Genomic DNA, 20,691 nt, shown 5'->3' with positions numbered 1-20,691 from the left:
CGGTCATTGTTGATGACACAGAAGACGATGCTAGGCAGATGGTGGGATGCAGCTAAAAGAAGAACTGAAATATTGTTTGGGTGGATGGCTGGTTTGGTAGACACCAAAGCTAAACAAAACTGCGTCATTGTCCAGACTCATGGAGCATACGTATCACTCTCTGCTCCTACACTTGTTTCCCAAAAAAGGGTGATTTATGGGTCATTTTTCCATGTAACTACATGGCTTCCAGCTTGTAAAGCAATATATAAGAAGGCAGTGGAAATAACTGAAGAGTCAGATATTATTTTTTTTATGCAGACACGAAGTTTTAATAAAACGCTGACATAAAACAAAACAATACAAAAAACAAATATACTTAAGAGCCAACATAAAAGTGTAAATTTTCTGTTAGTAACAGGAACATGCTGTAGCAATTACATTATTTTCCCGAAGGAGGCAGCAGTGAGTAAAGGTACAGATCTCAACCATCTAGTGCTTCTCTCAACCAACGAAGAAGAGAAATGGACCAATAACAGCGCTGCTATTCGTGTTTTTGAATCAAACGCGGTGGATGGTAGTTCAATACAAGATTTGTTTACCCTGTCCTCGTCTCTGTTAAAACGCTGGTTGACGTTAGCTGGTAAAATTTAAAAGGTAAAATACTTTTACATGATTTAAGGGTGTTTGCCTCGGACAGCTAAGCTATTAATTAAGTGCCTTTGTTAGAAGTAACTAGAGTGAGTGCAATTTACGGTTAGCTATCGACTGGTACCGGTCTCTTAAACTGTAGTTTACGCCCTTGCAATATTCACTCTTTGCAACACTTTCTGTGAATTTTAGAATTCTGTGAATTCTCACATTGATTTTCGAAGTTATTAAATTAATGCTTGAAATGGCCTATTCTTGTCAACTAGGCCAATACGTAACGCCATGTCAGTATGTGAGCTTCTCAGCTAGTTTGACACGACAAGCAGATCTCTGTGCAGGATTTTAAAGAACATTCTCACATTGTCTATCGTAAAACAACAGTTAAACTCTGCAACATGGTTGTTTGCTGTAATCGTCTTTCCTTTTGTTTCTGCCCCGGAAGAAACCTTCATAACAAGAAGACAACAGCCACACAAGGGGTCATGATGGGGCTAATTTGAACTTAACAGACTCTCTCTGCACAAACGAAATGTTTAAAAAGTTCCGACTAACTTGTCTTATACAAACTGTTGAAGTCTCGTGATCGTGATTAAATTCCGGAAAGTTTTTGCAGTCAAGGAGAACTGGGGTTTGTCTTTCGTAACTTGCCTTGAAATCACATAATTCTTTAGTATGAGGAGCAAGACCCTGTTTTAGCACTCGCATGGAAAACCAACTATTTTAATTCGGAGCTATTGGTTTTACAGCCAAATAGATTAATCCGCATTTAAATCAAACTGGTAAAATATGAAATCTTTTGTCTTCCTGATTTTGTCCTCCAGTTGTAAACGTAGTTTTCTGAGAACTTCAGAGTAATGGCTTCCAGGAGTTCAAGTTCCACAGGGGAAGGCTTGGTAAGACTTTTGTATTCTGTTGTGCATACTGTACAGTGTTATCTCTGAGCATATTAGTTAATGGATAATTCAACCTTTGTTGATGGTAGCTCTCCAGCCGATCCAGCGAGCGTACCCCTCTGAGAAGTCTGGACAATGAGATTCTGCACTTGTCGACTCCCTCATCAAAGTTCAGATCAAAATCACAGATCAGTAGTGATGCTGGCAAAATGACAATGGTGGGTATACACTAATACTTACAAATATAATTTGTCTTTTTTTCTCTTTTTGTGGTGCTGTTTTTTAACCGCTACTTATTTTCATTAATAGGGTGATCTTCCACTGAGTGAACAAGAACCCCAGCTGTACTCTTCTCCATCCACCAAAATGATACAAACAAATCTTCCAAAAACTGATACAACAACTACTCAGATTGCTTGTGGACTTTCAGATATAACATTTAAATCCTTCACTTGTGCTGGTGGTGAAGTTGAGATATTAGGCTCTTTACTGCATGCAGAGGAGAGTATTATTTTATCTACAGACCAGGGTACATCTAACACTGAATCTGAAGATGGCATCATCTCTGACAGTGTGGTAATGGAGTCATGCTCTGATCACATCGAACATCCCTATCATGTTCTTGAGAAGAGTGACACTTACTCTGTTAACATCAGCGCAGCACTTCCCTGTGAAACTGACAGCACTACACCGGCTTCTTGTGATCTGGATAACAAACAAGCCACAGAAGAATCAACAGCTTTTCAGAGTGACTGCAGTGGAAAGGCAGATCTCACTTGGAAATCCTTCCTTCGTGATGGAGGTGAGGTGGAAGTTTCAGATGCCACCAGATTACACAACGAAACCATTCCTCTGCCCAAGGAAGAGCTTGGTGCTCCTCTAGAGTATGACAGTATAAATTTGACCAACTGCTTCGGTGACTTTGACCAGCAGTGTCAAGAGGAACATGCTGATCATCCATACTGTAGCCATGATGGTGGTGTTGATCCTGTCATTAAGGCTTTATCTGAGACAACACGTGGTTCAGAAAAACGTGCTAATGGACTGTCCTTTAAATCACTGGACTGCACTGGAGGAGAGATTGAAATTCCAAGAGAAGAGTCCGTTGTTCTACCAGCCGACCATACTGTTAGCAGCAGTGAGACACATGGCTATGCCATAGATTCAACTGAAATAGCTGGTGACTGTGATTTACAAAATGATAATACAGTTGGTCACTTTGATCATCCATACTGTAATGTTCAGACTCATTCATCAGCTCCATGTGACAGCCTTTTGACTACCCAGGAAGCATTGGCAGACAGCACTGAGGATGTAATGGTCAGACACTACAGTGGTAGCCCAGTGGTATCTGATAGCCAGGCTGGGAGCCAAGGTGGTGTCACAGCTGATTGTTGTATTCCAGCTGAAGATGAAAAATTAGATGAGGCCCAATTTCCCAAGAAGAAGACATCCCTTCTGCATGAGGACCAGATTGTAATCTGTCCCCTCAGTGAAAACTATCTGTTCACTTCCATCACACATGATTATTGTCAAGATGCCTTTGAAGATGCTAAAAGCCAACAGAACAATGGTGAAGCTGTGGTAGCTACTGACCCATCAGCTGTTAGCAGATCTCTGGTGGCTAATGGATCTTTAAAAGCTTTGGATACTGAAACTGTAAAATGCAAAGGGCAAGAAATGCTTAACTGTACCGTGAATCCTGCTGACAGTGCATTGTCTCTCGTGGTTCAGACTACTCAGATTTCTGACTGCAGTCAACTTGCAGGTTCAGCAGAGAGCCCTTCAGCTGTGGAAGTGCAACAGCAAGACCAAGAGGAGCATGTCTCTGAAGTGAACTCCACCAGAGGACCCGCTGAATCCAGTGGGGAAAAAGACAGTGCCATTGGCTCATCTGGAAATGCACCTGCTCTTTGTAACTCTGCAGAAAAATCTCATGCAGAGAACCTTACTGATGTACTGAAAGCGCTGTCGGAGTGTCCCTCGGTTACCTCAGCTTTGGGGTTGGGAATGTTTAGTCCCGTTAGGAGAGCTTCTCTGTCTTTTTTAAAGACTTTTGGGGATCCTGCTCAAGGCAAGTTTGCAGCTGATGACTCTGCTATTGAGGGTGAGAAAACCTTGTTTGCTCCTCTTAATGCTGACCGTGCTGGGTTGTGGGCGGAGCAACTGGAAAGCCCAATGCCTCATCCTCTGTTAAACTCCACCGCCCTGGGTCAGAATCCTGGTCTGAGCCCACTATGGGAGCCAGTTAAGGATTTGGGACAGAAAGTCTCTGCAGAGCCTCAGACTGAAGCTGAGAAACCACTGCTGAATTTCCCACTGATTTCCGATGGTCCGTTTCAGCAGCAGCTTCGACAAATGGCAGAGTTCCTCATGATGGCGTCTGGAAAGATGGGCCCTGCTGCTGTCTCTGCTCCTGCTCCACCTCCTGCCCCTCCAGCCAAAGCTGCTCCTGTAAAGTCTCACAGTGTCTGTGTGGGCAGTAGTCCTGTGAAACTGGTTGACCACAGCCTCAATACTTCTGGCCTGTTTGAGAGGAAGAGGGAATTCTCTGTGGCTGATTCCTGCACTATGACTGACCCGCTCCTCTGGAAGTAAGTGCCCATTGTAAATTGGCCATTTATTCAACAGTTGTGAGTATAGATGAAGCTAAATCTGCTTTTAGTATTTTCTTTGTTTGCCTCTCAGTATTCTTTCATTGGTTTTCCAGTTTACCTCCAGGCAGCTTGGAGTCCCTCCCAAGACAGGAGCTGGAACAGAGGTTAATGTCTAGCATGACGATGGTTGAGGCCCTGGTGCAACAGCTGACTGCAGCGAGGGCACAAGGACGTCCGCTTGCAGGCCCTGCTCCTTCAGACCTCCGGGAGAAACTCGTGCAGACAGACCACACCGAACTCAGTCAGGTATCTGTTGACATCTACATTTTGTTTAAAGGGGACCTGTTATGCTCATTTTCTACTCTATATTTAGATTTTTGGACTCTATTAGAGTAGTTTCGCATATGTCACAGCTTAAAATATTCCTCAAACGGAAGCTTTCAACTCTGATCTCATTATATAACAAAGGATTACTGCTTAAGTAGTCAGTTGTTTATATTTTATATCTAGACCACAATGTATAGAGACCTGTATGTGGAAGCTTTGAGTCGGATTGGGGAGTTGGAGCTTGATGGGAGTTCTCTACAAAACGTTATCCAGAGTCTGCAAGACATGAAGATCACCATGGTAAGTCACAAACAACCACACAGCTCATGTTGTTTAAACTGGGATATAATGCTCAAACACGTCTCACTGGCTGTGTGTGTGTGTGTGTGTGTGTGTGTGTGTGTGTGTGTGTGTGTGTGTGTGTGTGTGTGTGTGTGTGTGTGTGTGTGTGTATTGAGACAGTCAATATTTTCTTTACTAAGAGTAAAGTGTGTGTATTTGTCCCAACAGACTTCTGTCAGAAGTGACACAGACGCTGCTCTCTCTAACATGAATGAAATTGGTGACATAGTCAGAGAGGACCATCAAAGCCTCATTTCACATGTACGTACAGCATGTTACCTCATTCTGTCTCATACAAGTTAAACAGTATGCTTGTTTTTGTAATTATTCATCAGTTATTTATGGCTTAAGGTGTTAGTGTAACATGATTATGTGCTACAACTGAGTTGAGGTATATTTTTCTCATGTTGTTTTTAGTATGGGCACATGAAGTCTCTACTTGAGAAATCAAAGGACATACAGAGCAGAATGATGCAGAAGGTCAAAGAAGCTCTTCATCAGAGAAATGACATGAGGACTCAAATGGAAGAAGCCTTCACAGCAAAGGAGGCAGTAAGTCCTTTTGGGGTGTTTTAGTTGTTTAGTCTAAATGTAGAGGAACGGCAACCTCCTGAGGAGAAGGGTGTACTATGAAGCACGTTCAATACAGCCAGCCGTTCTTTGCGTTAGCTGGCTTGACAAAACCTAAAACCCCAGTGAGAGATGAAGCTGGTTCTCAGCTTTCTTTGTTAATCCAGGCTTCCTGCTTCAGGCTCTGTTCACAATCACATTAAAGGGAGCATTTATCTGCCTTTCTTCTTCTGCATAAGTCTATTGAGAATGTCTGATTGGAGCAGGTTGTGCTCAGAGCATTGGGTAATGGAGATCTATAAACGTTATTGAAAAATATATCAGTAAAATGGACATTAGTGTGAAAAATAAGATAACAGAGTAATGCTGCCGAGAATCATTAATGTGATAAATTTGTTAAATTGTGTTTGTTACTGCTCAGTGCTGCTGTTTATTTCAATTTAAGCAAAAAGTAGCAGTTAAAGCATACTAGAATCAGTTCAAAGGTTGCGTTTCCAGGTAATGTGTTTAGCATAAGTTACTGTGGTGATCTAGCCAGGTTAAAAAGAGAGCCACCTTTGTGACACAAAAAACCTCTCTGTCTGTTAAACATAGCTCACTGTGTAAACACCTCTGCTTTAGCTGACCAACAGTTTTTCTGGAGCATATAAAAATATCTGCAGAAGTTATGCTGGCTGTGTGTTTAAGAGGATTATTTGTTCCAGGGGTATTAAATGTGTGTGTGGTTGTGTGTTGTCAGGCTTTCAGTGCGATGGAACAGCTGAGGACACACTGTGCCACAGAAATTTCACTTCTGGAGAAGAGTGTGGGGTCTCAGCAAGAGCTGCTGGCCACCCTAAACCAGAGCTATCCAGAACTGGTACAGATTACAAGCCAAAAAATAAACAGCTCAATAATTGTATTTAAAGTAATATGTGAGTGTCATTTCTTTGTTTCTTTTTGTCTTTACTAATGCAGGTTGTGTTAAACAAGGCTTATAATGCAACCCTGGACTCTGCTTCAGATCTTTTGTCTGAAACCATGGATGAACAGTCCGCTTTGATGAAAGAGGTATGCTCATACTAAAAACCTTGAACTATGACAGTCAATGAACATGTATCACAGCAGTTTCTATATGATGGCAAAGAAACAAAGAACCAGTGTTTTGGTTCCAGTTCTTATGTTTTCATTTTTAGTTTAATCTGAGTGACATTGATAGCAGCACAGTGGCTCCGTTTGAATGGTGTTTACTGCTGTTGTAGTTTGTGGGTTTCTAAAAACACGAGGCTTTGGTGTAAAATCCACCACATGAGCATCCTGTACATAATAGTGCTGTTTAAAGGTACAGTCAGTCATTTTTTGGTTGAGGATATTCTCAGTACTCATAAGTATACATTGAAGTGTATAATTGTGTCTTCCTACAAATTGATACGCTCTCGTAAAACTGGAAATAAAATACATAGGAGCATGTGCTGGTTTGTGGAAGCCCCTGTGTTGCCTGGCCATGTTGAATACAGTGGCCGAGATGGACATCAGCTAATCATGTTTTATGTATGCGGCTGCAGACCGGCTGCATACGTAGCACGCCAAAGACTCAGACAAGCTCCATATCGGTTTGTTGCCGTTCGTGTGTTGTGCCATGGAGGCAAGTTGCATTTTCTGTCTGCACCTTCAGACTCAAGATATAAAAGATCACACCTATGTTTTATCATCTGAGAAGTGGTTTCCTTCACTAAAGGAGTGAAAATGTGAACGAAAGAGACTGTGACCGGCCTCTGGATAAAACAAGAGTAGATTAAAGGAATTGCAGAAAGGGAGATTATGAAGGTGACACAGAAGTCACTGGGGTTCTGCTCAATATTTTGTCTTTTTATGTTTATTTTATAAACATGTATATCCTATAGTGGCCACTGTAGCTACGATTATGCACTTGAATTAGGTGGTGTAAGAAAACAGAATTCAGTTGGCTGTAATCTACTGCCATCTAGTGGTGAGATTATTATTATTATTATTATTATTATTATTATTAATAATATTATCATCTTCTTGCAGTGTACCTTTTTCTAAAATTCGGTTTGAAATTCCATTTAATGTGTTCTAATGTTGTTTAGTTGAAACTTTAGGTGCTTTAATACAGCCTTCACTATTAGAGCATTTACTGCTCTGTTAAAATGTGATAATGCGTTGATGCTAATGCCATCTGTTTATAGCTCTTCATGGTCAGGAGCCTTCTGCACAAAACTGCTCCCATGCTCCTGAAGCTGAACGAGAAAGCTGCCGCTGCTTTGAGAGAGAGAGATGAGCACATGTCTGCAAGAGACCAAGCTGTTGAAGAGCGAGAGCAGGTAAGGCATCTGTTATATTCAGGATATTTACAGCCTTGTACCTGTAGTCAACATGTCTGATTAAAATTATTCATATGCTTAAAAAAAACCTCATCAGATTGAAGCAGAACTGAATGAAACTCATTCGAATTTCCAAGCTGCCAGGGAGCAGATTGGAGATTTAAATCTGCAGGTGACAATTCTGACATCAGGTAAAAACTGAAATAACTCTCTGGCTATTTCGCTCCCTCTTTTTCAAAATGCTTTCTTTCTTGACAACCTATGGACTTAAACTTTTTTTTTTTTAAATAAATAAATCCAGAGATGTGTGTACTGCGAGAGAAGTTGACTGAAAAAGAAGAAGAGACGGGTCAGCTAGAGAGGAAGGTGACGGAGCTGTCTGCTACAGTTTCCTCCACGCTGGCATCCTACACTTTCTTGGAGCAGGCCCTGGCTGCTGAGACTACAAAGTATGATGCTCCTTATTGATGAAAGAAATCAAGCAAAGAAATTTAAAAATGGAAGTGAACACTGGGTTGGTGGTTACTTGTTAACAGGGTAAACTTTGAAAGGCAAAAAAAAGCCCTGAATTGCAGCATGTGCTTTAAAATAGGCCTTATTTTGTTTTTATTCAAGGTTGCAGGAGTCGTGGAAAGACAAACAAGAGGCTAAAGATCGAGCAAATGAGTAAGTGTTGGTTAATAGTAAAGGATAAAAAAAAAAAAAATTGAAGAAAGAAGAAAAATGTAACCAGTGGTTACATTTTTACTATAATTTTACATAAATGTTGCAGTATATATCCGAATACTGCTGTGTTTTTTTTCTTTTTTTTTCTTTTTGACCTTGTCCAGCTTGGAGGCATCACTGGGTCAGTCGGAGCAGCGGGTGTGCGAGTTGAGTCGGGCTCTGGCTCAGAGTGAGGAGCAGCTCAGTCAGCTGCAGTCCCTCTCACAGTCTCAGAGTCGGCAGATCCAGCAGCTCCAGGATGTCTGTACACAGCTCAGTGGTGTGCGGGAAATGAACGAGGTGAGCATTAGAGAGGGTATCTGTCTCATTTAACACCAGAGAAGCATGAGGCGTTTGGTTATTACAGGAATAATATGCGACTTAACCTTGAGGGGAGGATGTTAGGTTTAATTTTCCTGCTGTCTGTGTGCATCAGTTCCTACAGATGGAGAACGAGTTGGCGAGGGAGCAGATGGCAGAAAGTGAGCGTATGCTAAGGGAAAACCTGCAGAGCCTTCGGGAGAGGAACATCCAGTGTGAGGACCTGAAGAAAGAAGTTTGTCAACTTAAGTAAGTATAAATAAGCCATTGAGGGTGATGTGCTTGAAAAGCCCAAACTGAGCCTGAAAAAACTTTCGGATTAAATAGAACAAAATTGTCTGTCTGTGCTCAGTTTCTTAGATCAGGGATGTCAAACTCATTTTACATCGAGGGCTACATACAGCCCACTTTTCTAGTTCTTAACTATGATGGGGTAGTATGAATGGCTGTGGGGGCAGGTCTATATCAACAGGAAAAACTGTAAAATGTTCAAGGATTAATACTCACATACATATTTTCTGGACTGGAGTCTTTTGCCTTATGGCCTTATGTTTGTAATAATAAATCTTAGTGCAAATTGTTCTCATGATGTTTAACATTTTGTTGGCACACTGAATGATAACTTGCCTCTGTGTGTTTGTGTGATGGAGGCTTGAGAACGGGAATTTGCAGGAAGAACTTAAAGCCACAAGGTCCAGAGCCAGGACAGCAAACCTGGAGCTTGAAGAGAAGATGGCTCAGGCGGTCACAGAAATCACTTTGCTGCATCACACACTGAGGGGACTGACCAACAAGCTCCATGAAGAACTTGATGAAAAGGTAAAACAATATCAGAACTAGGCCCGGGTTTTGTCACTGATTCCTACAACCGATTCAATTCTGATTCACAAGGTTTGATTCCATTCAGTTAGATTTTGACTTGGTCAGAAATATTATCATCCAAGATCATTTATCTTGGGTATGTACTGTCGAAAGAACCCTCTAAATTCGATACATACTTTTTGGAAGTTAAGAACAGAATCTAAAGCAGTTACAATATTGCACTTTTTATTTAACCTGTTGAGCCCCAGGAGCTTTTCTGAGGTTTCTGCTTGAAAATGACACGCCCAAAGCGACTTGACTGATTCTCTGGAATTATAAACTCAGTGTAAACTTTCTAGGTATAAAAATAAAGCTGACACTTAATCAGAGGTGTAAGCACCACAGCAGATGCCATCGTGTCAAAGTTACTGAGGATAAAACAGAAAATATGAAGGAGTTTTTCTAAGCCTGGTCTGTTATAGCAGATAAATCCCTTGAAAATATTCTGCAGTAGATCGAGAACTGAAGAAAACCATGAAACAGCATATCAACATTACCTGATGCTGCTGAAGTGACGCAGAGCAAAGTTTCAGACGCTTTATTAGAGGCATAGTTAAGCGTTTGAAATTTGGCATAATTTGTAAAAGTTGAAATTTCTTCAGTATTGAACAGCAGAAATTAGAGTTTCTTGTCAGTTATTTTTTTGGAGGGGAAAAACAAACAACAAAAACGAGAGGCAGACAACACTGTCCACAACAGGAGACCGGTGCGTAATATGCAAGGGAATAAAGTAGAAAATAAACACTTTTGATTGGAAACTGGTCTCGAGCACAGAGAGAGAGAGAGATTTTTCTTTTTTTTTTCTTTTTTTTTTTTAAATTTTATTAATTTTATTTTTTTTAAATCGTGGTGGAAGCAAAACAGTTGTACGTGAAGTGTAGTTTTGATCTTTTGGTGCTGGTTCAGTGAATTTTGGTCAGTTTCAGAATCTGAGTTGCCGGCTTTTAGCTTTTATATCCTTTTGCGGAGCCTGTTTTTCTTGGTCTTTAATCTTTTGCTGTTTTAGTTGTTTGGATGTGGATGGAGCTCATTGAATATCAGTATTTGTTACAGGCTTCTTTCCCCTTTCTGTTTGCTTTGTACAGCCCATTAAAAGCATAGTTACAATTTATCCTTTGTATTTTTTATATTGTCTATTTTATTACTTAATGTTCTATGTTTTATTTTAATGTTCTGTTTTATTTTAACCTTCGTGTACAGTGCTTTGTGACTGCCTGTCTAAACTTACTAGTTTTGGTAATGGTGAAATGATGCAGCTGGAAGCTCAATTTCACAGATGTTAGTTTAATTGGGCCCTGATATGGACTCCACTGTATGTGCAGATGATCTGCGACAAGTAATGCAAATGCATAGAGTATGCAAAGCTTAATTTTGAAATTAAATTAAAAGAATGCGTCGTTGTGGCTGTGAGCTCTTGACATTTGCAGTTGTAATTTGGACATCAGAAGCAACTGTTTACAGCATTTATAAATCATGTTGTAACATCATTTACTATTGAACTTATGCTATAGATGCAGTACTGCATGTCTTTTCCCACTTGGATTTAAATGTCTTACTTTTCAGAAACCACAGATGTGTGAAGAGTCTCAGTCAGTCCACAGCGTGGAGCGTTGTGCCTCAACTGCTGAGAGAGAGGAAGAGGTCAAAACAGACACTCCTGCTGAAACAGGTACTGTTGTTGTTGTTCACCCCATGTGTGTCAGTTCACTCATAAGTAAGATGCTAGTTTTTCTTTTTCTCTTTTAAATTGATTATTTTAAAAAATATAACGTGTCAGCATTTGTTTTTCATCCTAAACACAACAGGAGGCACTGTGATTCTGATCACATCACTCACTCAAACACAGAGTTGAAGCTGGAAAACATGGTCGAGCTGGTTGAATTTAGTCACTTATAGAATCTCATTTTAGTAGCAACAAGCTCCATCAGATGTTATTGTAACTGCTAATGAAGCTTCCACTCTTTCAGTTGATCAGGTTACTACATCTCACCTGGGTTAAGGTCAGGACTCTGAGCCAATACCTGAACTGTCAGACCCCGGTGTTGCACCCGGGCTGATCCCTCCTGGTGGTGTGTGATGGCATGTTTCCTCCAGACTTGTCATTTCATTTGTCCACATAACATCGTCCCATAGTGACCTGTCTTTTTGGATAACAGCACATTCCTTTGCTGTATCTTCCTTAAAGTCGACACATGAGATTTCATGCATATGCTCCTACTTTTGGGGTTTTCTTTAGCCTTACAAGTTGCCATGGGGATCTTTGCATCCACTTGTGGAGTGATGAGCACCTTTTCTAGCTTGTAACGCTTCATCTACGGTGCTGCGACTCCTCATTAAGAAGAACAGGCTTTCTCAGTAACCAGACTTTACATAGTCGTGTTAGTGAGTCACCTCCTGCAAATCACAATGCACAAACACTTGACTTCTATGAAAGTTGTTAGCACGGAGGTTCACTTTCTTTTTTAGGCCTATGAATAGTGTTTTCACATGGAAAGTACAGCTGTTTGTTTATACAGATTACGCTGTCTGTAGTTTGATGAAGATCAAACTATTCAAATTTCAAATTCAAAAAGTTTTTAGTTCACTTGTAATGTGGTCCAGCGTAATTATGTTGTTAAGCCAGCTGCAAGCAAGTCTCTTTAAATAGTCACGCTGAGATTCCCTCAGAGAGCAGTGTGATTTGAATGTCTCAAACATGATTTGAATACGTGCTCAGCATGACGTATGTGTCTCCTTTATGAAAAGGAGGTATTAATTTCATTGTTTGAAGGCTTAGTGGTGCGTTACCAAAAAACAAAAGAACTGGGTCTTTTTTTTTTTCTTTTTTTTTTCCTCAAGGAGGCATCAATAATATGATTGCATAATATAAAAATTCTTTCTTCAATGGTCCTTTTCTTACCAACTTTTCTATATGAGCTACACATGCACTTCAATTCATCCTGTTTTTCCCTTGGATAAAGGAGGTAGTGGGCAACGTTTTTCTTATAGGAATCATTTTCAGGTGGGAATATATCTGCACAGCCACCAGGGACTGTAATAAAAAATGGAACAGATAATAAAAGTCTAAAATGTAATTATAATAATAAGAAACAACTAAGTTTTACTTTCTCTTCAGTCCCTTCAGACACTCTCGAGCCACAGCGTGAAGCTTTGTTCAGCGAGATGAGCGCCTTCACCCGCATCGCAGCCATCACTCCTAAAAAGAATATGAGCACAGTCGAGATTCAACCAGAGGAAGAGGAGCAAAGCCACCTGGCGGAGCTGCTTACTGGCCTGGGCAGCACCGTCACCGAGCTCGTCAGCACTCTGAAGCTGGTGCAGCAGCGCAGAGACGCTCAGCTGGAGGAGCTGCATGGCCAAATGTAAGCTGTAATGTAAAATTATTATTTTTTTAATTATTATTTTATTTTATTTTATTTCATTTTATTTATTTATTTTTAAAAACAAAGTGAAATAAATGATTTTTTCGAAAGTTGTTGTTTTGTACATTAACATCAAATGTAATCCAATTATCTTGTTGCTTTTTTCTTTTTAAACCCCCCCCAACTGTTATCTGATGTGTTATTCCAGCTGTGGCCTGCAGGTGGAGCAGCGTGCTGCAAAGAACGGACATGAAGCTGAGGTTTTTGAGCTCAAGCATCAACTCAGCCGTCTGAGTCAGCTGGTCGAGAAGGCAAATCAGGCTCTGCAGCAGAAAACTCAGGTAAGGATGACTTTTGCTGGACATCTTTTGTCCTCTATTCATCTGTGATAAGAAAGATCAGGATGGGTGCGGAGGACGGCTGACCGATGGAAGAGAAAAACTCTGAAGTTTCTTTTTTTTTGTTTTTTTTTTCTTTTCAGGATGAGAAAATGCTGGCTAAGTTGATAGTTGAAGTGCAAGACACACAGGAAATCCTAAATAAACAGAAGACTGACAATAATGTAAGGCACCAAAATAATACTGCCGGTGTTTCTAAGCTACTACGTATTCTTGTAGTTATTGTTTAAATGCAAATGAACGTTTTCTCCAGGAATTGAGAAGGGAAATCACTGAGCTTCGTCGCGCTCTCCAGCAGTCGAAGGTGGAGTCTGAATTCCTTCGGGATGAATTGAGGAAAGCTGGCGGCCAGTCGACTAAACCGGAACATTTCATGGAAGAGAACATCAAGTCATTGAAAGAGGTATGATTTATCAGAAGCATTATTTATTACGTATTTCCATAGTTTTCAAGTTTTAAAATTGACCGAGTTTGGATTTATTTATTTATTTATTTATTTTAAACTCATGTTTTCTTGTTAGATCAGTTTTATGGTTTTATTATGTTACTTAAGTTGTACAGCACTTTGGTCAACAGCAGCTGTTTTTAAATGTGCTTATAAGTAAACTTGACTTTTCAGCCTGTTGTTGAGGAAACACTGCAGCTTAAAGGGACTCCCCCCCCCTCCTCCTCCTCCTCTTTTCTCATAAACTTCCATTTGATCCCCAGGTGGAGAGACTGAAGGCCAGTCTTCAGGAAGCCGAGCAGGCCAAAGTAAAAATTCTTGAAAGGGCAAAGAGACATGTAAGTCCTGACCGTACCCGGTATCAATCACGTTCCTGACTACATATCAGCATTCACACAGTATTTATTGACTTAGAGGAACATTAGATGGTCTTCTTGTGAGCGTTCATGAGGATGTTCATCTCTTACAGCAAATCATCTATCAGAGCAACCAGCAGAAAAGTGAGAACGAGCTTCAGATATTAAACAACATGATCAACAGAGTTCGGGAGGTGAGAAATGTTTCATACCATGGAACATATTCTGTAAACCGCAGCGTCTGTTTGGATGTTTGCCATAATGTGCTGCTTTTTCCTTTTTGCCTCACAGACCTTGCTGTCGTTGCCGGCAGTTGTGAAGAACTGTGAACAGCTCCGGCAGCTCGTTGAATACATTGGCTGATGTGTTTATTTCCCTCGTGTGTGTTTATTCATGTTTTAGCTTGTCTGCCTTCTAAATGTTTGTATTTTTGAGAATAAAATAATTATTTGAGAATAAAATAATTATTTGAGAATAAAATAATTATTTGAGAATAAAATAATGCTGATATTAACCATATCTTTTATGGACACTGAACACACATGCTGAACATGTAAATGTTTTTTTTCTCTTATAGCATCTTGGGTCTAGTGATAGTTCTTTGGTGTACAAAGATTTGCAGTTTTAAAAGAGAGAATCTTGCTTTTTCACTTAACATCAAAAGTTGAAAAAGATGGAGCCCCATGTCTCATTCATATTAAACTACAGTGCGAGTGGGTGTAAATGCCACGTTACTGCCACGTCTTCTGCTTTTTAAGGAGGTGTGTGCCATCATCCCAGGTGCAACAAAGTAAGCGGCAGAGTTGAAATAAAGTGGTATTCCATTTTTTGTTGTTTTTACAAGGCCATGAAAAAAACTTTTCTATTTATTCCAAGGGTTTTCACAGCATGAAGCGGTAAAAGAAAACTTTTTAAACTGGAGATAAAAGCAAGCTGCATCAATCACCAAAGGTTTCCTTTTGTTTTCTTATTTAAAAAAAAATCAATTGTCTTAACTCTAATTGTTTTCTTTGTGTCTCATCTCGTCCGATTTGCAGGGTTTGTGTGGAAGAGGTTTCTGGTATTATGTGGTCTTAACGCAAAGGCATGAAGCATCGAGTGGCAAGTCTATTCATTTTCTTGATTAGTGGATTTGCATGTGGCCCAGTGCTGCACTGGTGTCTCGACATGCGGCTGAGACCGGTCACGGTTACTGGTGTGGCTCCAGACGGCACTTCAAACCGGCTGAGCTGACCCAGAAAGCATTAGAAGCACAAAAGAAAGAGGGTTGGACTTATTTTTGTGTGTGTGTGTTCCTGCTTTAATTTTGTCTGGACCTTTTGGCCCTCGTTACTTTATAAGACTTAAAATTAGAATTCACTTATAGCTGATACAAATATAACTCATATGGTGTAAATTTCTTCTTTCACAACTACTTCAACTGCAATCACTCATCACAAATTTAAAATCTTTTATTCTTATAGAACAAAGGTGCTTTATCATTGTTTATTTCCAAGAACAGTAAACTAAAAATGCATATTTACTTGGCAACAAAATACAAGCTGATATTTATTTTTCACACAAGCCACTTTGCTGCAAAGCCTATGACCACGAAGCACAATAATTTATACAAACAATTCATTTAAACTCAACGGAAGTGTAAAATATTCAACTGGCACATTCCAGTTTTAACAAAAAAAAAAAAAATATCAGCACACAAAATTATATGTATGTTACAGTCACATACTTGCTGTTAAAAAGGCCTAGACATTAAAACAAAACAGCTTAATGGATATCTAAAGTAAGTTATCAGCAGTGAAACTGGTTTCTACAATTATTCAGAAAATCACAGTGGTGTTAAGAGAGGTCAGTCTGCTCAGTTTTGTCCTTGATAAACATCACAAACAAAGATAAAGCAGTTGGATTTTGTGCACAGAAATGTCTGGCTCATTTGGTGCCGTCACGAGTCTCTGTTTAAAAAAAAAAAACCTAACAAAAAATAAAAGGTAGTGAGAAGCTGGGCTTTACATTCTCAGTAGCTTAGATAGCAGAAACAAAACGGTCCATATTCCCCGGGTAGGTGGGGTGTCTGAGGTATCCCCCAGTGTTTCCAATAGGACCTGCAGCGCTGTTATACTGGGAGAAAGACCCCAGCTGCACTGGGGAGACCCTGCCGTAATGATCCACTGTTTCTGCAGGGCCGTGAGCTGAGGGGTGGATCCGTCCTCCTGCAGCGTACCCCATGCCCTGGGTGTGACCCTGTCCGTACGAGCCCTGGTGTGCATGTTGGTGCGAATGGCTGTTTTGTCCAGAGTAGGTGAACGCCGGATGTGTAGAGGAGCGGGGTGGCACAGATCCCCCGCACGGTTGACTCTGGAAACCCGGAGCTCCCAAGCTGCAGGGACTGGATCCATTCGGAAGCCCTTCGGGACTGAAGCTCCGGCTTTGCTGCTGCATCACCTCTGGTCCTTGACCTGCCAGCATGCTGGCTGGAGTCGGGTGTCCTATGATGTTGTTGATGCTGAACATGCGGGTCTGACTGTGCCCAAACCCCGGAGGCGACGAAGAGGGATAGTAGGCAGAGGGCAGCTGCTGTCCATATGTGGGACTGAGTGTCATGTTGGGATAGACTGAGTTGGTGTACGCAGCTGGTCTGGTAATCTGAACGGGGGGAAAAACTGGTGTTTCATGCACATATGAAGTGTATGTGCTCAGGTCGCAGCGCTTAAACCTCTTCCTGCGTCTCAGAAAGCTGCCACTCTCAAACATGTCCTCAGCGTTTGGGTCCAGTGCCCAGTAGTTGCCTTTCCCAGGTCGTCCTGGCTCTCGAGGGATCTTGATAAAACAATCATTCAGAGTCAGATTATGGCGGATGGAGTTTTGCCATTTCTTTGAATTGTCTCTGTAGAAGGGGAAGCGCTCTGTGATGAATTTGTAGATACCCCCCAGTGTTAGTTTGCGGTCAGGGGAGTTGGCAATAGCCATGGAGATGAGGGCAATATAGCTGTATGGTGGTTTCCCGCGCTGGAGAGGTCTCTTCCTCCTCCGACCCCGCGGCTGCTCCTCTGTCTGCGGTGGAGGATTGGAGGCAAGCAAGGTGGTATCTGCTGGAGAGTCTTTCTCTACTTTGACCACTGGCATTGTCATGGACAGTTCAAAAGAAAGAGATAGATTACTTACTGGAAAAGCTGCACGGCAGAAGTAGTGGCACAGCTTTGACGTTGTTCCCTCTGTCAGAGAAAACAAATTAGTAGGCAGTACCCTGACAGTGCAAATCAAAACAGGAGATCTGTCTGATATGCAGTCCTGCTCCAAGTTTGCATTCGATTGTAAATGCTCAGGGTCCTGGGTCCAAACAGTTCAGCAGTTCTTCAAAAGCAGTGGAAGTAACGGCTCTTCTGTGAAGTCCTCTTTCGTTAAATGCGGGTCTTTACTCAGTTTATTCCCGTAAAGTGTAGTCGGTTTAAGGTGAAGAGTTGAAGTGCCAATTGTTGTGCTTAAGGTGTGTGTGCGAATGAGTCACTTAGCTTTACCTGAAGAGTGTATTACCTGCAGAGACAACCTGAAGGGCCACGCCCCCTTAAACATCACATGCTCTAACATACCTAACTTCTCTACTGCTCTATTGTTCCCCTCTGTCAAAGTCTGCATACTTTGTGGAGTGAATTCTGATTTCATTTTATTATTTTTGTTTTCAAATACATATTATTTTAAATTTGGTGAGCTATCCTGAAATGGCAGGAAAAAAAATCTGCTGCACAAAATATTTATACTTTAAATGACATTGTTTCAAATATTTTAACTAATATCATTACAACTATTAAAAAACAGTAACATGAGTGTATCAATATACATTACTCACAGTTATCTTGTTGTTGTTCTATAATTGGCCTGTATTTATTTTCAGTAACCAAAACTGTCAAAACAGATATTTTTTCCTCTTTATATTCAAAGTTTACTTTAAAGCCGACCTCAGTTTATTTTAAAAAGTCCAAAATGGTCCATGTTGTTTTGATGTTTAACACTAAAAGACCTCTTTAGTGGTAACTTAACCTATGAGTTGTTTTTCTATCTTGCTTCCTTGTTTGTTTTGTGCCAGTGGTTGGCCGTGCCAGCTGTGTTAAGAGATGTAAATGTTGTCCAGACAAAGGCCCTCCTGTGATTTCAGCATGCAAAATATAAGCTATCATCATAAAGCCTGGGCACAACCCGAGAGACGGGAATAACCAACTCTTTACATAGAGATCGTTCACTGAAATTGGTAGCAATACTTGGAATAGTTTTAAAGCCACCTTTATAAAGGCGTTTGTTTCCCTACGTTTCTGTGGTGCACAAACTGTCATGTGTTGATTGACATGAATATTGTGAAAAATAAATTTCATTGTCATCAAAGGGTGGAGAGTATTCTGCTACTGCTGGTATGAACTCTGGGGACTCCCTGGGTTAGGGTTCACCAGCTTAATCTCTTAAACAAACTGAAAGGAAAACACAGCACACTCCCTTGCATAAAGCTAGGCAGGGTTAACATGTGTCAGTCTGAGCAAGGAGAGAGAGAGCGCAAACAGCCCGATGAAAAGTTTAGGCCTGTGGGGAGGGCCGCAGATGTGCTGTCCTGGTCTGCAGCTGCAGCACCCTGTTATATGAGGAGGTGGGTGTGGCATGTCATGATATGAGGTACTTTTTAAAGTTTTTTAGATTAACATGAGAATCTACTCTATGTGTAGCGCCTTGAAAAAGCATTTGCCCCGTTTCTGATTTCTTTCTTTCCTGTTTTAAATGCAGATTTGTCACACTTAGATATTTCAGGCCATCAAACAAATTGTGTTATTAGACAAAGAAAACCAGAGTCACTGCAAAATGCAGTTTTTAAATGATGATTTTATTTGAGGGGAAAAAAACTATGCAAACCTACTTAGCCCTGTGTTTTTGCCCCAATTGTTAAATCATGAATTAACTGTGATTAGCCACATTTTTATTATGGAAAGTAGAGTTCAGTTTCAGCAGCCGCACTCGGGCCTGATTACTGCCGGTCCTGTTGAGTCAAGCAATCACTTAAATGGAACCTGCCTCACAAAGGGAAAGATCTTGAAAACAATCAGCCCACAATCAAAAGAAACTCAAATACATATGAGAATTGAACCATTGAGTCACTTAATCTATCGGTCTGGAAAGGGTTAAACAAGCCATTTCTAAGGCTTTGGACTCCAAAGAACCACGATGATAGACACAGTGGTGAACCTTCCTAGGAGTCGGCCTACAAAATTTACTCTAAGAGCGCATTGAGACTGGGCAAAAATGGCTTTCATTGGAGTTCCAAGAAGAAAACCACTGCTGGCTGAAAGCAACACGATAAGTCGTCTCACATTTGCCGAAAAACATCTTGATGATCCCTGAGACTTATTCAATTCAATTCAATTCAATTCAATTCAATTTTATTTATATAGCGCCAAATCACAACAAAAGTCGCCTCAAGGCACTTCATAGATACAGAGAAAAACCCAACAATCATATGACCCCCTATGAGCAAGCACTTTGGCGACAGTGGGAAGGAAAAACTCCCTTTTAACAGGAAGAAACCTCCGGCAGAACCAGGCTCAGGGAGGGGCGGCCATCTGCTGCGACCGGTTGGGGTGAGAGAAGGAAGACAGGATAAAGACATGCTGTGGAAGAGAGACAGAGGTTAATAACAGATATGATTCAATGCAGAGAGGTCTATTAATACATAGTGAGTGAGAAAGGTGACTGGAAAGGAAAAACTCAATGCATCATGGGAATCCCCCGGCAGCCTACATCTATTGCAGCATAACAAAGGGAGGATTCAGGGTCACCTGGTCCAGCCCTAACTATATGCTTTAGAAAAAAGGAAAGTTTTAAGCCTAATCTTAAAAGTAGAGATAGTGTCTGTCTCCCGAATCCAAACTGGAAGCTGGTTCCACAGAAGAGGGGCCTGAAAACTGAAGGCTCTCCCTCCCATTCTACTTTTAAATACTCTAGGAACAACAAGTAGGCCTGCAGAGCGAGAGCGGAGCGCTCTAATAGGGTGATATGGTACTACAAGGTCATTAAGATAAGATGGGGCCTGATTATTTAAGACCTTGTATGTGAGGAGCAGGATTTTGAATTCAATTCTGGATTTAACAGGAAGCCAATGAAGGGAAGCCAAAACAGGAGAAATCTGCTCTCTCTTTCTAGTCCCTGTCAGGACTCTTGCTGCAGCATTTTGGATTAGCTGAAGGCTTTTCAGTGAGTTTTTTGGACATCCTGATAATAATGAATTACAGTAGTCCAGCCTGGAAGTAATAAATGCATGAACTAGTTTTTCAGCGTCACTCTGAGACAGGATATTTCTAATTTTAGAGATGTTGCGCAAATGGAAGAAAGCAGTCTTACATATTTGTTTAATATGTGCGTTGAAGGACATGTCCTGGTCAAAAATGACTCCAAGGTTCCTCACCGCGTTACTGGAGGCCAAGGTAATGCCATCCAGAGTAAGAATCTGATTAGATATCATATTTCTAAGATTTTCAGGGCCGAGTACAATAACCTCAGTTTTATCTGAATTAAGAAGCAGAAAGTTAGCG

General features: G+C 40.8%; 2 protein-coding genes across 2 annotated transcripts; one reads left to right on the top strand and one right to left on the bottom strand.

The window, feature by feature from the left end:
* Nucleotides 1-499: 499 nt before the first annotated feature.
* Nucleotides 500-14,590, top strand: spag5 (sperm associated antigen 5). The gene is made up of 25 exons (XM_082538035.1): nucleotides 500-636; nucleotides 1,452-1,523; nucleotides 1,613-1,741; nucleotides 1,833-4,117; nucleotides 4,234-4,426; nucleotides 4,631-4,747; nucleotides 4,958-5,050; nucleotides 5,207-5,341; nucleotides 6,099-6,218; nucleotides 6,317-6,409; nucleotides 7,549-7,683; nucleotides 7,781-7,874; nucleotides 7,985-8,132; nucleotides 8,299-8,349; nucleotides 8,514-8,688; nucleotides 8,825-8,958; nucleotides 9,360-9,528; nucleotides 11,134-11,239; nucleotides 12,686-12,932; nucleotides 13,141-13,273; nucleotides 13,414-13,494; nucleotides 13,584-13,733; nucleotides 14,039-14,113; nucleotides 14,245-14,325; nucleotides 14,423-14,590. The coding sequence occupies exons 2-25, from the start codon at nucleotides 1,485-1,487 to the stop codon at nucleotides 14,492-14,494; spliced, it is 5,055 nt and encodes a 1,684-aa protein (XP_082394161.1). The 5' UTR covers nucleotides 500-636; nucleotides 1,452-1,484; the 3' UTR covers nucleotides 14,495-14,590.
* A 976-nt stretch (nucleotides 14,591-15,566) lies between these two features.
* foxe1 (forkhead box E1) lies at nucleotides 15,567-18,726 on the bottom strand. Its single transcript, XM_082535534.1, has one exon. The coding sequence runs from the start codon at nucleotides 17,255-17,257 to the stop codon at nucleotides 16,151-16,153; it is 1,107 nt and encodes a 368-aa protein (XP_082391660.1). The 5' UTR covers nucleotides 17,258-18,726; the 3' UTR covers nucleotides 15,567-16,150.
* Nucleotides 18,727-20,691: the final 1,965 nt, after the last annotated feature.

Source organism: Aulonocara stuartgranti (assembly GCF_965226115.1).
Source record: "Aulonocara stuartgranti genome assembly, chromosome: 6".
NCBI classification, from domain to species: domain Eukaryota; kingdom Metazoa; phylum Chordata; class Actinopteri; order Cichliformes; family Cichlidae; genus Aulonocara; species Aulonocara stuartgranti.
This window is presented reverse-complemented; position numbering and strand designations above follow the sequence as displayed.

Excerpts from the sequence above, each read along its gene's own strand:
- spag5 (XM_082538035.1), top strand. The coding sequence starts at position 1,485 with ATGGCTTCCAGGAGTTCAAGTTCCACAGGGGAAGGCTTG. Across the intron at positions 7,684-7,780 it reads CTGTTGAAGAGCGAGAGCAG|ATTGAAGCAGAACTGAATGA; the intron begins GTAAGGCATCTG and ends AAACCTCATCAG. Across the intron at positions 8,133-8,298 it reads CTGGCTGCTGAGACTACAAA|GTTGCAGGAGTCGTGGAAAG; the intron begins GTATGATGCTCC and ends TTTTTATTCAAG.
- foxe1 (XM_082535534.1), bottom strand. The coding sequence starts at position 17,257 with ATGACAATGCCAGTGGTCAAAGTAGAGAAAGACTCTCCAGCAGATACC.